Genomic DNA, 14,439 nt, shown 5'->3' with positions numbered 1-14,439 from the left:
TGATGGAATGATTTTCTTTTCCTTCCCTCATGGTCCACCACTTTGATCTGCCACCTTAACAGCCACATATTTTCACATCTGAATATGGGAGCTATGTCAGATAGGTAGAAGTGAAACTTAAGTGAGCTTGTGTGTGCTCCCAGAATTTTTGGCGTGTTTTATGTTCAGTAGGTGGTGTCATCTATCCAGGGCTGCAACTAGATACTTTCTCAAAAATGGAGCAAGCATGCATTTTGACACCCCAGTGTAATGTAGAAGAAACAGTTATAAAGGGTGAATTCGGCACCCCCTGTTGTTCAGAGCCTAGGGCACCAGACCTGCATGCCCCCCTAGTTGTGGCCCTGCATTGATCCTCCAAATTGGCAATGAGTGGATTTGAAATTCAATGTATACATGTTTATGTTGTATGTCTGTGCAATCATCGTGGCCACTGCTGCCTTTTCCAAAGAAATAGCCAACTCATAGTTGGAAAAGCTTAGAAAATCATATTTTTAGGTGATTACCACTGCGCAATCATGGGTTAAAAACCCAGATTTTTACCTGGGGGAAGTGGTATGGGGGGGGGGGGGGGCCCATGTCACTCCAAGAAGATAAAAAATTAAAAATATTAGGGGAAAAAAACATACTTACATGTTAATTTAAAATTGTTTTTGACTTTTGGTAATTTAAACTTTCCATGATGTTTTACACAGATGCGATTTTTATTTCTGAACGAGTTTGGAAAATGTTTACAATTTGAATGAGTATTTCCAAAAAAATCCTTTACGATTTTTAAAAGAATGTGCATTCGCAATCTTGTAGGAACAAGGTGAATTTACGGCGTATAGACGCTGTCTTTCAATGTAGATGGTCACGAAAGTACTGTAATTTCCAATATGAAACCGAAGGGGGGAAATGAGACAAAAAAACCATAGAGGAATAGAAACTCTGCAATTTGAAAATTTGGTATTCGGCCCTGTCATTTAGGGACACAATCAGCAGAGAGATATGTCATCTTATTTTTCAACGGGGGGTGTGGGGGGGGGGGGTGATGAATCATCTTCATTGCCCCCACCCTGTATCCCCCCCATGGCTTCAATTAACTTTGCAAAATCACCTAAGCCCTCAGGTTATCATGAATATTCAATGCAATCCATTCCTGCATATGCCCTTGTGAGTCATATATACGGGCATCTGGCAACCCTAGACCCCAACCCGTCATCAATGTTTTTGTAGTATCTGAGTTTCTTCGCCACCTATGACAAAACTTTCCAAAGCAAGTTCTGTCTGACCCGCTCTCATTGAAAACACGTCCTGTGAATGCAAAACTACTGAACACACTAAAAAACTAGCCATGTGCACAACAGCAGCATTGCGCTGCGACTCATAGCAATATTGGGCTCAAAACAGAGCAAAAGACCCGGACAACATTGAATGAAGCAAGGTATAATCGATCGTGCAGTTTGTTCAGTCGGTTCAACGAGCATCGCCAGACAGAGATGTGCATCAGAAGAAAATGCTGTCTTAATAGAATGTGCACAAATGAGCCCATTTCTTTATTGATTGCATTAATGAGAGCAGGCAAAGCATATTGGCACAGGTAAAATAAAAAAATTAGAAGAATCGTTTCTCATATACGAGAGCCGAAACAATCGTTTAAAGGCACAAACATAGTCCAGCCAATTTTCCAATTCAGAGGAAAGCACAGTTGAGGGCTGATCCAGCCTAAGGACTCTAAATGAGATAATTCTCATTTTTGTTTTTTCACACCATAAATTCATTACATGGGGCCAGTGAAAAAAATTTGGACTGAGCCTGCCAAAGATCTCAGCTTAGGGTAGCCACGGTTCCAGGTTGATGTGTTGGTGGGGGGGGGGTGATTTTTTACAGTGAAGGTTCCGCTAAGTGGAGGAACAACCTAGTGTCTGCAGATGCCAAACATGCTTAAAATGAAAAAAATTAATATATTTTTAAAAATTAAAATTAATTCAAAATTAAAACTATTTATAACTTTGAATTATTTAAAACTTTGAATTTAAAAATTTAATTAATTAAAAATTAAAACTGAATTAAAATTATATTAATACAAATTATATTTTTTTCAATAAGCAAAACACTTATTTATGAAATTGCTCTTAGCAACTAATGTTAAAACTAATGAATTAGCTTTTTTTGACAATAAATTTGGACATTTGTTACGACTACACTTTTTGGAAAGGTGTTATGAGCAGGATCCTTGTAACGTTTAATCCAGGTACTTATTCATTCGCACCTGAAAGATTTCTAATTATTGGATGCGGCCGAGGCCTATATTTTCAGATATTATAGAGAGGGCTATATTCAAAAGCCTATGTTGGGAAGGAGGACTCGAGCTAGTATATTTGAGCTAGCTATATTTTTAGGCCCCCACTATGGTGAATTTGTATATTTAAAAATAAAAAAGTTATGAGAAGCCCTGTTAGCCTCATTCTGTGAGGGTCCCCTGCAGTGGCATATTTATGGGGGCTTAGCAAGCCATAGCCCATGAATGAATGAACGCCAGGGTCTCTGCCACCGGACTTATCCCGTTGCCGAGATCTCTTCCAGTCCAGCTTCGTGGCAGAGTCTGGAAGAAAGTGAGTGCACCTAACAGTCTGAGTGTGTAGCTAGTGTTGTGTATGATATTTCAGTGCTGCCATCTATACTTCAAATTGTGAGTGAAGTGTAATGATTGAAAATTTGTAACATTGTAGGCCTGTTGCTCTCTGTGGCGAGACTTTTTAACGGGGAGATCGGCTCGCATTCACGCCTCGAAGTTGGGAACCACAGAAAACCAACTTCAGCCGACCACCACTGTGGGGTTCGAACCCGGATCCTCGCATCGCGAGTCCGTCACTATAACCACTCGACCACCACAGCGGCAGGCCATAGCCCAGGGTGACAAGTTCAGAAGGGGGTCAAATTTGAAGAATGATTGTCCAAGAAAAGTGGGAGAAGGGTAGCAAAATTAGGGCTGGAACTAGAGGGGGGGAGGCAGGCGGGTCTGCTGCCCCAGGCACTGAACCAGAAGGGGTGCTGAATTCCCCCTTCAACTGCTTCTTCTATAAGCAAAGGGTGCGAAAATTCTGGCTTGAGCTGGGTGACAATGTATGTAGTTGCGGCCCTGCTTGTGAATGACCGACATAGTGACCTAGAGCATGTACAAGCTTTGAATGACCCTAAGAATAACCTAGAGCATGTTTAAATGATCAAATGAGTAACTCAGCAAGGAACCATGTCAGCGAGCAATGAAAAAAGTGACCTTTTGAGAGTGCATGTGCAAGAATGTGAGTGACCAAAACAGCTGTGCAAGAATGTGAGTGACCAAAACAGCTGTGCAACCATGCAAGTGACCAGAACAGTGTGCAGCAATGTGAATGACTAAATTAGTGACTTAAAGAGTGTGTGAGCATGGGAGTGACGAAAAGAGGCACTTAGATCTTACTGACAATCACAGGTGTACTTGCAGGAGTGGAGGGAGGCCAAGCAGGTTATTGCACAGGGTGGCAAATTCGAAGAAAGAGTAGTCAAGGAAATTGGAGAAAAGTGGCAAAATTCGTGTAGTCTGCAAGCAGCAACATCATAAATGTGCATCTGGGCCTCCTGTTAATGCCATTATCAGTGAATCTGCAAGCAAATGCAGCTTCATTCCTTGGGAAAACTCTATATATGCTACATAAGTGTTGTAGAATTTATTTTCTTCTCCCACCTATTTGAAAACTTTAAAATGTTCACTTACCGAAACAATCTTTTTTTTTTTTTTTTTTTTTTGCAGATCCGGCCATTTTTTGGTCCACCTCAAGCTTATATGTTTAAGGACTGAAGCAAAAAAAAAAAAAAAAAGAGACCGGCTGGAAACGGATGATTAATCTTATTCGATGGCTTGTGCTTTATTGTGCACTACCAAGAAAACTGAAGGGTGTATGTTTGTCCCTCTCCCTCCCAAAAATTACACTTGTGGCCTTAGGCGCTACGGATATGTATGGGTGAGTTGCACCGGAAAGGCAATGTGACGGTCGAATCACATGGAATCCCTACAGAACTTAAGCTATTTTAACTGAATTGACCCTCCTCCAGCCATGGTTCTTTATTCTTTCGACCTTACTAGCAGATACGATGCATCGTATAAACGAGGTTCCATTATTTGATCCTGAGCCCCCCCCCCCCCAACATTTTCAATAAGTTTACGCCTATGTTCGGGGATTGTTGATTTCATGGATCTGGCTCCTGTAGTTTCCATAGTTGAGTGAGGTCATCCATAGAAACTATGGACAATTCATATCAGTTGGCAACTCTGGAAAAGACAATTTATATCACTAAAATACGGCTGTATGAATTAAGTGGAATGCTAATACCACAAAATTCACTTCTATGCATACTTAGCAACATAGGACAGAAGAAAATTCTAACCATTGTTTCAATAGACTAGGAGTAAATAGCTTGTGCCAGGATTTCTATATAATATTTTTAACGATGCTAACATGAGTTCATTATACATTAAAGTTTTTATGCAATCAAATTGGTTTTTACCATTAAAAAATAAATATTAGCTAATGCAAGTACAGTGCAGGTCTGTTTAAATGACTTTCACAGGATCATAGTGAAGCATCATATAACTGAAAATTAGTATAAAATTAGAATAATCTACTCTCAATAGACTTCATGTACCTGTTACAAAAACTGAATTTTTTATTGGTTTTGTGTTTTTAAAAAAATCACAAGAAACCCAAAAACACAAGATTATTGTGGTAGATGATAAAATCTCAAAGCACATAATATGGAGGTATTAAATTTATAGTTAAAAAAAGTGATACTTTGAATTCTTTGTAAAATTTGATCAGGAATAATATTGCCTTCACATTAATTTCTTCTTTTGAGTATGTTGCAATTAAAATATTAAAATCTACTTTATGATCGGATGAAAAATAGCATTTTTGACATTCATTTCCTTTGCTTTCTTATGATTAAAAAGTCTGTTTAATGAATGGGATTGGCTAAAAAAGTGCAACAACATCTCAACTGGAATAGATTTTCTGTTTTAAATTACCTAACAGCAGAATTTCCCAAAGAACCAGCTTTATGTTTGATTACATAGCTTTTCCTTGTACGGCTGTAGCAACACTTCTCCCCTCCTTGACCAAGTCTATATCCTTCTATAGGTGTTGCTTCTAAAAGCATACAGTATATTCTACACCAAGACAAACTAAGCCACGCAAAACAGGAAAATTCGAAGAGACCTCTTTAATGAAATAAAGGTCGTCTCAAAATTTTCCAGTTAACTGCTTAATATGAAACCAAGCATTCAGTTTACTCTTTTGACCATGGCAGAATTTAATGTTCAGAAAACCCAAGTCTGTCCCTCATCAATAAGAATCCCATCCAGAAAAATTTTACAATTCAAGTGCAAGCCCAACTGAAACCTCCCAAAAAACCAGAAGACTTTAAAGCTATACCTTTCAAATATTGTAGCAGATGTAACATCATATGTGCCGATTCCTAGAATCTAAATATCTGTAGTTGTCACACGATGAAACATTTTGCTGCCAAAGAAAACATGTCATACAAATAAAAGAAAAAATTGAAGATTTTTCCGGATGGCCAGATAATTTGTTTTTCTGGGACATTCCTGTATTTTCCTGTGATTTTGGCCATCCCAACTTTTTTTTTGTAAAAACTGTTACGGTTCTTCCTGTATTCATACCTTCTTCCTCCAAAGCTCACTTGGTTATATTCATCACTGAAATCAAGCTGATTTCATTTCCTGCCATTGGCGAGTTTTTTGGAGTTTTCAACAATAATTGGAAACTTTGCTCAGTTTGTGTGTCGTATTTGGTGACCACATCGGCAATTTTTCATATTTTTTCTCAAGAAAACATGTTTGTCATTTAGGGATTGCAAGGATTGATGGTTTTCTTTGAGGATTTTTAATCTTTGCAAAGCACAATTTCAGGATTTTTGTGGATTCTTTAAAATACAAAAAATTGGAAGAATCCTCAACACATCACCCTGAATTCATGTCTGAATAAAATGGAAAGAAGTTCCATCTTGAGCTTTATAGGCATCTGAAAGTGTGGGGAAAATCAAACAAGTTTTCTCAAACAAAATTTTCCAGTTTAACTACAGATGTCATAGTATATTACAAGTTTTATATGCAACCCTAGCACACTAGGAGTTAAATTTGAGGGATTCTAATGAACTTTTATAAACATTACCATTCTATCAACATTTTATCTCCAGAACAATGCTCTGTGTTTGATTATTGGCATTATGAAATTGGCGAAGAAAACAGAAAGTAAGTTAAATGTACAAAATTGAGTTTTATTCAAATTGATTTTTTTCCTCTGAGTTTTATTGAAAAACTTGTTTTTTTTTTCAGTTCTTCAATAAAAATTATGTGCAGCTTATTCTAAGATTGTAGTTGTGATATTTGTACAAAAAAAACTCTCAAATCAGCTATTGAAAAATATTCTTACCATATATATGGTTGCAATGAAAACAAAGATAGCAGTGAGCAGGCCTATAAGTATATCAGGATTCAACAAGGTTCCAATTCTTCCCATGATGGGAATGAAGACAGTGTATAAAGACCACATGCAATACATTAGGAGCAGCAATGGTATTGTTTGCATAAAAAGATATTGTGCCAAATACACAGTTTTTGTCACTGTAAACAGGAATGGACAATATTTTAGATGATAAATTTCAATAATGTAAATGACAAAAATATATAACTGAGGAAACACCAAACATAAGTATATATTCAGTAGTTTTGCAGGACTATATGAATCAGAAGATGATCACACATCAGAATCATTTGCTTTAAATTTAATCAGAAGATATTATTGAAAGAGCTAAGGTTTTTTTCAAACTGGAAAATCAGAAAAAAATTTATAGATCAATTTATTAATAAATATAGAATGTTTTAAATTTGTTACACATGTTAATTCCTCAGTGTTGATGAGTTTCTTTACAATACTTCTCCACCAGTACCAATGAATGTAGCTAAACCCAGTTATACTAATATTTTTTTGTCAGTTAATCTTTGGATTGAACATGTTTTTAGAAATCAATTAATTGTTTGATTCAAAGGGATACTGTAAATGATGGGAGTTGGGAGGACCCAACTCTACTTTTCACTTTCACTCAAAAGGTTCCAGGTAAATTAGAGTGCAGTGGCATCTCTCTCTCTCTGCAAAATTTTAATTTTCTACAAAAATATTTTAAATTTTTGAACTTCTGGGGGGGGGGGGGGCATGGGCCTTCCCCCACCTTCCTTGGAATTTCACCTGGGGTGAAAATCTGGGTTTGGTACCAGCAATTGTGCAGTGGTAATCAGCTAAATACAATTCTCTACGGTTTTCCATTTTTGAGTTGGGTATCCCTTTTAAAAAAAAACTGTTGCTACAACGATCACACAGACCTACAAAACATATGTGTACATTAAATTCAAGTCCACACACATAAACAATTTGGAGGATAGATGGCACCACCAAATGAGCTCAAAACATGCTAAAGACTGGAAACTGTTACGTTACAAGTACACTGTTAGATTTTATCACATAAATATGACCGCTTCCACATTTAAGTGTTAAAATATGTGACAGTTAAATGGTAGTAGACCACAGTTAGGAACCATCAGGGTGGGAAAGGAAAATCATTCCACCAGTAAATCGCTTCACAAGGATTTATATGAATAGGGAATCTCAGAAGATATGCGTCAATATATCAAAAGATATTATTGAAAAGCTAAGGTTTTTCTAAAATTGGAAAATTAATCAGAAGAGAATTAATAGATTTATTTATTAGTAAATATATAAATGTGCTTAAATTAATTATATTTATTTTAAATAATTCCATTTGTTAAATTATTGGTGTTAATGGGTTTCTTTGCAAGCTTTCTCTACTAGTAGACAATCAAAGTAAAAGAACCTAGTTATAAGCTAGTAACTTTTTTTTCAATGAACCTTTGTATTGAGCATGTTTTTAGAAATGAATTATTTATTTGATTCACAGGTATACCAGTAAAAATGGGGTAAGAGCATGCTTTAAATTTTTTATCAGAGGGGACCCACTTTCACTCAAAAGGGACACAGATTTTGCCAATAACCTGAGTCCTAGGTAAATTAGAGTACACTGGCATCTGTCTTAGTTCAGATATTAATTTTTTTTTGTTTTTGACAGGAATACGTTTTCTAAAACATCTGACGATACTGTGAGCATTTGCAAATATCTCAGGAAGTACCAAACACTAGTCAAAAGCAATGGTATCGTCAATGCAAATTGCAAAGATGCTTTCAATGATATCACCCCGGTTTCAATATCTCTTGACGTCCAGTCACTAGGCCCACTACCCTGATTTGTAACGAATAGTTTTACGATATATCTTAAGCAGTGCACTATGAAAATAGTCAAAATTAATATTGTTTGTTAACTATTTCCAAAGACAAAGATAATAACATAATTTCATTATGTCTAGGGTTACCAAATTCAACAACTGAGAAAAGAGGACAGCTGCATGTGCACTCTTTATGCGTCATTTTTCCAAATTGTCACAACAGATGACGCCACAAGAAATCAGCATTGAGTTTATTTGAATCCTGTTTTCTTTGTTTCTGAATGAAATAGGTAACACCCAGTGCCATCTTAACGCATGGGCCCTACCGGCCCTCACATTCTAAGTTCTTCATATATGACTTCATATGAAATCATGAAGAGACTATATTGTGAAAATAAATGTCCCAAAAAAGAAAAAAAAGATACTTAAATTGAATCTCTTCTACAATTGTTAGTGGTGTCACGTTTGTATTGCCAAAAGGCATCCTCAATATAATAAAGGCCACACTTGTACTGCTCGTAGTGTACTCACTTAAAAAGACTCTTTAACCAGCTTTGGTGTACTCTCACTCCATTTGGCATCTAATCATTAACAAAGCAGTTGGCGATCATGTGGAGCTGTTTCTTGTGTACGTGAGGCATTTGTAGACTAGCTACAACGAAAAGTGGCTTTATCCTAAGGAAATTTGATTCACAATAGGCGAGACCAAACAGATGCAACTTTGACTAATGTCCCCGTTCCAAAGAATAGCTCTTTTCTAGTTAAGAGATGAGTCTGAGTGGCGCAGTGGTAAAGATGCTCGTCTTCCACTATGAAGGTTACCATCAAGGTCCATGGGTTCGAATCCAGGCATAGAACATTCGAAGCAAGTTCTTTACCTACCGAGCCTAGGGTGACCACCGATGGATGGAGCCTTCATTTCCCACCCAACTCCACTGGTTGGAAATTGCCGTATGGCGATATATGACCGGAGTTAGTGTGCTGGCTGTGTAGTAGTAGTTAAGAGATGAGAATGGTTGTAACAACTGAATAAAAAAAAATTCAGACATTTTGAAAATAGGAAGAGGTTCACGGTAAATAATATTTCCTTCCCCCCTCTCCCTATCACTCGCAATGATCCCTTTAACCTAAGATTAAACCAAGAATGCCTGTCCCCTTGAGACATCTGTCCCTTGCCGCGTCATATTTTTTAAATTCTATTTTTGTTCTCTTGCTTTCCCTGAAGAACAATATTGATTGTATTCATGGATTTTTGTTTTTGGGAGATGCAAAAGGATTAGGTGGCTCCTTTTAAGGTGTGAGAATTTTAAGTATCTTGCATGGTGTTTTCTCTATTTCAGCTTTCTTTTCTTGATGTACTGCGAAATTTCTGGAAAGCAAAACAGCCACCCCCTATATTTAGTTCATAATAGGGCTTTTTCCCTCAGAAATACTGAAAATACTCCCTTGTGTGTGTGTATGTGGCATGCCTTTATGAGTTCTTAATATTCATTTGAGAAGATCTGCCCTATCTACAAGTCTATTTAAAAAAAATGGATTCTCTAACTTTTCGTTTTCAATCAAATCAGTTTTTTAAGTTTTTTTAATGTTATTATATGTAATATCTCTCTCAAAGAAAATAAAACGAAATTTTTTTAGTGGTGCAACGAAGAGGAAAAAAGCAGCAGAGGAAAAAGAAAAAATTAATAAACTCCCAAAATTAAAATATTGGCTGAATTCGAGTTCCCCTTCATCTACCAGTACCACATCTTTTGTTACACCCATTTCCCCAATTGAAGAAGATAATCTTATAGTTTCAGTACCAATTCACTATGCTCAAGAAATCCCACGAGAGGAGTAATAATTTATATCAGTGAAAGATGTTACTACTCAACAGACTGATACAGGATTGTGGAATGTCAAGGATACTACCACAGCAAATTATTGGATTCATGTTGGACCAACATTGTGCCAGAATTGTGATAGTGACTTTTCGAACTCACGTAGACCATACACAAAAGCAAGTAGTGAGAAAAATGTAAAGGAAAGATAATTGACAAAAAATGTTTTTGAGCACAAACTTTGAAATGGTGAATTCATAAAACGTGAATGACTGCTCTATTCGCCATCCAAAGGTTGTTTGTTTTGTTTTGTGTGCCACCTGTTATCTGACAGAGAATCTCCTTTTGCTACTTATGGATTCAATGACTGGAAACATTCTAGTGAAGTTACCTCAGAACACGAAAACAGCAATGAGCACCAGCGATGCATGAAGGCATTTGTAACCCGCCATAAAAAAAGTTTATGCATAAATTCTGTATTAATTGAGCAATATCACTCCGAACAGGAGTATTGGCAGAAACTATTAACGTGTGTAGTTTCAGTTATTTGCTTTCTTTCCTCTAGGGGCTTTCATCTATTCAAGGGAAAGTGACCATGGTATGCCGGTCATGGAAAACAAATTGGTATACGTAGGTTTACCATATTTTATCAGTGAAAATACGGGAGATAGAGATCCTAAGTAAAGAAATGCTTATTGCTAGGCCGACCATATTTGCTCGAGAAAAATACGTGAAATTGGGATTCTAAAAATGCGGGAAAAGGCAGGACAATGTCAATTATTGCTAAATGATGCCAAAAGTAAGCCACGTCGTTAACTTGTGCTAAAATCACAGAAAATTCGCCAATCGTGAGAAATAAAGCACCACTTCAAATTGCAGTGAATTAAAAAAAAACATGACAAATGTGTGAGATGAATATTCTTGTTTATATTTTAAATATTTTTTAATCATGTGATATTTCCCTTTTTCTGGAGGGACATACAAGGTAACCAATATGGCGACTTCCTGCGCAACTCATGAAAGACATGAATCAAAATTAAAGAAATGTAGAAATGAATTGTTTGGGTGCTAGATATTTTGAAAATTTTCTTGAAGCTCAAGTTATCGATTTGCCTACTTTTGCTTCAAAAAATGCTTGATTAAAGCTGCGGAATTTCGTAAGTGTAATTTATGGGCCCATAATTAATTTCAAAACATCCTAAACTATATGGATTGATGATATTGGATATTATAAAACAATACGGAGATATTAATTCTCATTTTTGTGCTGGAGAAGATAAAAATCAATGTTATTGCATGAATAAGCTTATTGCTTATTTGCAATGTTATTGCTCAAAAGTAGGTCCGGCTAATTATTTTATATTTAATTTTCTATGCTTCATATTTCTAAGCGAACTCAATTTTTTGAAAATTGAGAATACAGTTCAATTTTTAAAATTATTGATGAGGTGGAAAACCCTACTGAAGTTCCACATTTCTACAGTAAATTCGGCAATTTTAACATTGATTTCTATGGGAAAAACATGCTGTGCTTGTCCCTCCAAGTGATAGTGATGATCATAGGCGTACGCAGAATTTTCTCGAGGGGGGGTTTTATATTTTTTCCTGTAAAGTAACACTATAATCCTGGGGCTCGGGGGGGGGGGGTTAGAACCCCAAAACCCCCTTTGAGTACGCCAATCCTGATGATGATTATGATGTTCATTCCAAAAGCCTCATTTATGAGGAAAGATAATTTTAATCGTTCATTTGAAGAATAAAAAGTCAAGACAGCAAAAAAACAGAAAAACACTGGGACTGTCCTGAGAAATACGGGATGTATGGTCACCCTACACTTATTGCTATTCTATCTCTCAAAAAATTGTCAAATGTTGAAAAATTGCTAATTATGGTTAAAATTGATGGGAAAGAAATGCTGATGGGTATGTACGAAGAAGGACTACAATAAATTGCAGTAAATAAAAATGTATTTCACGAAATAAATGTTATGTTATTGATATTTCTTTAAAAATGTCTTGTTTTTGTTACGTAAAAAAGAAACACGTCACAAATATGCGACATGAACGTTTATGTTTATAATCATAATTAATCGTACCGTGTGATTTGTAAAAAATTAAAATTATCTTCCTCCACGTTTTCAGTCAAGATTGAGCGAGTTTCAGTGAGTCAAGTGAGTTTAGTTGAAAATACGGGACATTTTGAAAAACAAATTCGGGGACAGTGAAAATAAAAGATAAATAGCAAAATATACTTAGCAAATGTTTTGTGGTGACCTTATGCATATGACACGTATGTCACGCACTTCCCGGGACATTCCCGTATTTTCACTTTATTTTGGCTGTCCCAACTTTTTTTCAAGAATGCCGTGGTTTGTCGCGAATGTTCTACATTGTAGAATCTACAAAGCCTACTTTTAGATGCTTATAGTTTTATACTTCATTAAAATCAACTATTGAAATTATTTTTCAATGCATGAATTATACATCACTATGATTACAACTATGAATAAGAATATTCACCTCACATATGTCATGGCTTTTTTACTTTCTTGATAAAGTGATCCTCAAATATGTTCAAGAGATCCTGTATGATCTGTCCAGGGAATTTGTTAATGTTAATAAACATCCATGCCCGAATCAGGGTTTGAACCAACACTTCTACAGTAAAACGCTAGCTCCCAAACTACTCCACTGCAAGACGGCAAATGCAAATACTAAACGTTGATTTAATTGTTTGCCCCTTCAAACGTTTTATTTTGTTATTTTAAATGTACTTCGTGGAATCAATTTTTGTCCACTGCAATTCAGAGTAATGCTTTGTTTCCTGCCATTGCCGTTTTTTTGGTCATTTCTGCAAAAGTTGGCAACTTTGCTTAGATTTGGCATCATTTATGGCGATGTCTCGTATTCTACCCATATTTGAAATGCATCCGATTTGAAATTCCAAAAGGAAATTACCCGCTTAAATTCAGTTGTGATTTATTTTGACGAATTAATTTTAATTTGACGAAAATGTGACATTTTATATCGTCCATCCACAGATCCCTTGTCAGGAAAGCCAAGGGAAAAGTTAACAGAAAAAAACTATATTAAATTGTAATCATGTAAATTGAATATTTTTTATACCACCCCTAAACAGATCCCTTCTCCAGAGAGCCAGAGGTTAAGGTTTCCCGGAAAAATCGAAGAAAACTGTGTGAAATTTAAATTTGACGACACCGCCCCTCAAGGGATCCCTTCTCAAGAGAGCGAAAGGGAAACGTTTCCGGAAAAAATGGTGAAAATTGTGTGAAATTTTAATTCGATGAAATTGTAATATTTTATACTGCCCCTCAACAGATCCTTTTTCACGAGAGCCAAAGGGAAACGTTTCCTGAAAAAAATGGCGAAAATTCTGTGAAATTTTAATTTTATGTAATATTTTATACCGCCCCTAAAGAGATTTGTTGGAAGAAGATATTTCATACTTTGCCTGAACACAATCCAGGCATTCTATAGAATGCCTAGGCAAAATATAGAATAAAACTGGTATTTAATACTTTTCCTGAAACGACCAGGCATTGTACAGAATGCCGGATTTTATACTTTGCCAGTAACATATACATGAAAATGAATAAATTTGACGATTTGAAATAAAAGTAACAAACCATTACTTGTAAATTAATGTTATAATAGCAGCCTACAGCCAATGCTATCATGATGGGTTGGTAAGTCATGAGGTCAGAGATGAAAATTCTTCAAGGTGCATGGATTCAAATCCACCTACAGGAAAGCTACAGATTTTTAAAAAAATTTTCTTCTGAAAGGACGTCATCTATCATCTAAAAGTTGAAGTATATGTATATATCACACGATATAGATCTATTTATCACTGACTATGCCCTTTTTAACCAGAATGATATCATGGCCCAATAAAACTATGTCATTGTAATCACAATACTAAGAAAAACATTGATGATCTATACTGAAAAAAACCTGATTACTGCAAGCTGACTAATCAGACCATCCGGACTGATGCAGGAAGTTGATCAAGCTTTCCCCACATTGTATGCATGGCTATTATAGATTGAGATCACATGTGGAACTATTATTTCAAGGGACAGAGACTTGCAGATACCTCCGCCCGTGAAACAAGGTATTTAAATAATAATTCTTTCATGACATATATTTATCAATATAATGAAATAATATTGTACACAAATAAAAATAGATACTCTCAAATCCCATGACTCGACCAAGTCTTTTCCAGAGGAAGCATTTAATGTTAAATGCTAGGGGTTTAGTAGAG

The 14,439-nt window shown here is 35.9% G+C and overlaps 1 protein-coding gene across 3 annotated transcripts in view; it reads right to left on the bottom strand.

Moving 5' to 3' along the window:
* The window catches only part of LOC149067563 (endoplasmic reticulum metallopeptidase 1-like), a 226,376-nt gene that overhangs the window by 89,798 nt on the left and 122,139 nt on the right, over nt 1-14,439 (bottom strand). For all 3 annotated transcript variants that reach the window (XR_016195341.1, XM_089252576.1, XM_089252577.1), the window contains exon 9: nt 6,471-6,661. Coding sequence is in view for 2 of the 3 variants with exons in the window: in XM_089252576.1 (XP_089108702.1) it covers nt 6,471-6,661 (191 nt within the window). In the remaining variant the exon portion in view is untranslated. The remainder of the gene's footprint in view (nt 1-6,470; nt 6,662-14,439) is intronic.

The sequence above is a fragment of the Pholcus phalangioides genome, unplaced genomic scaffold, assembly GCF_987345545.1.
Source record: "Pholcus phalangioides strain wild (caught in Gottingen) unplaced genomic scaffold, Ppha-v1.0 ptg000029l_1, whole genome shotgun sequence".
Classification (NCBI taxonomy): domain Eukaryota; kingdom Metazoa; phylum Arthropoda; class Arachnida; order Araneae; family Pholcidae; genus Pholcus; species Pholcus phalangioides.
This window is presented reverse-complemented; position numbering and strand designations above follow the sequence as displayed.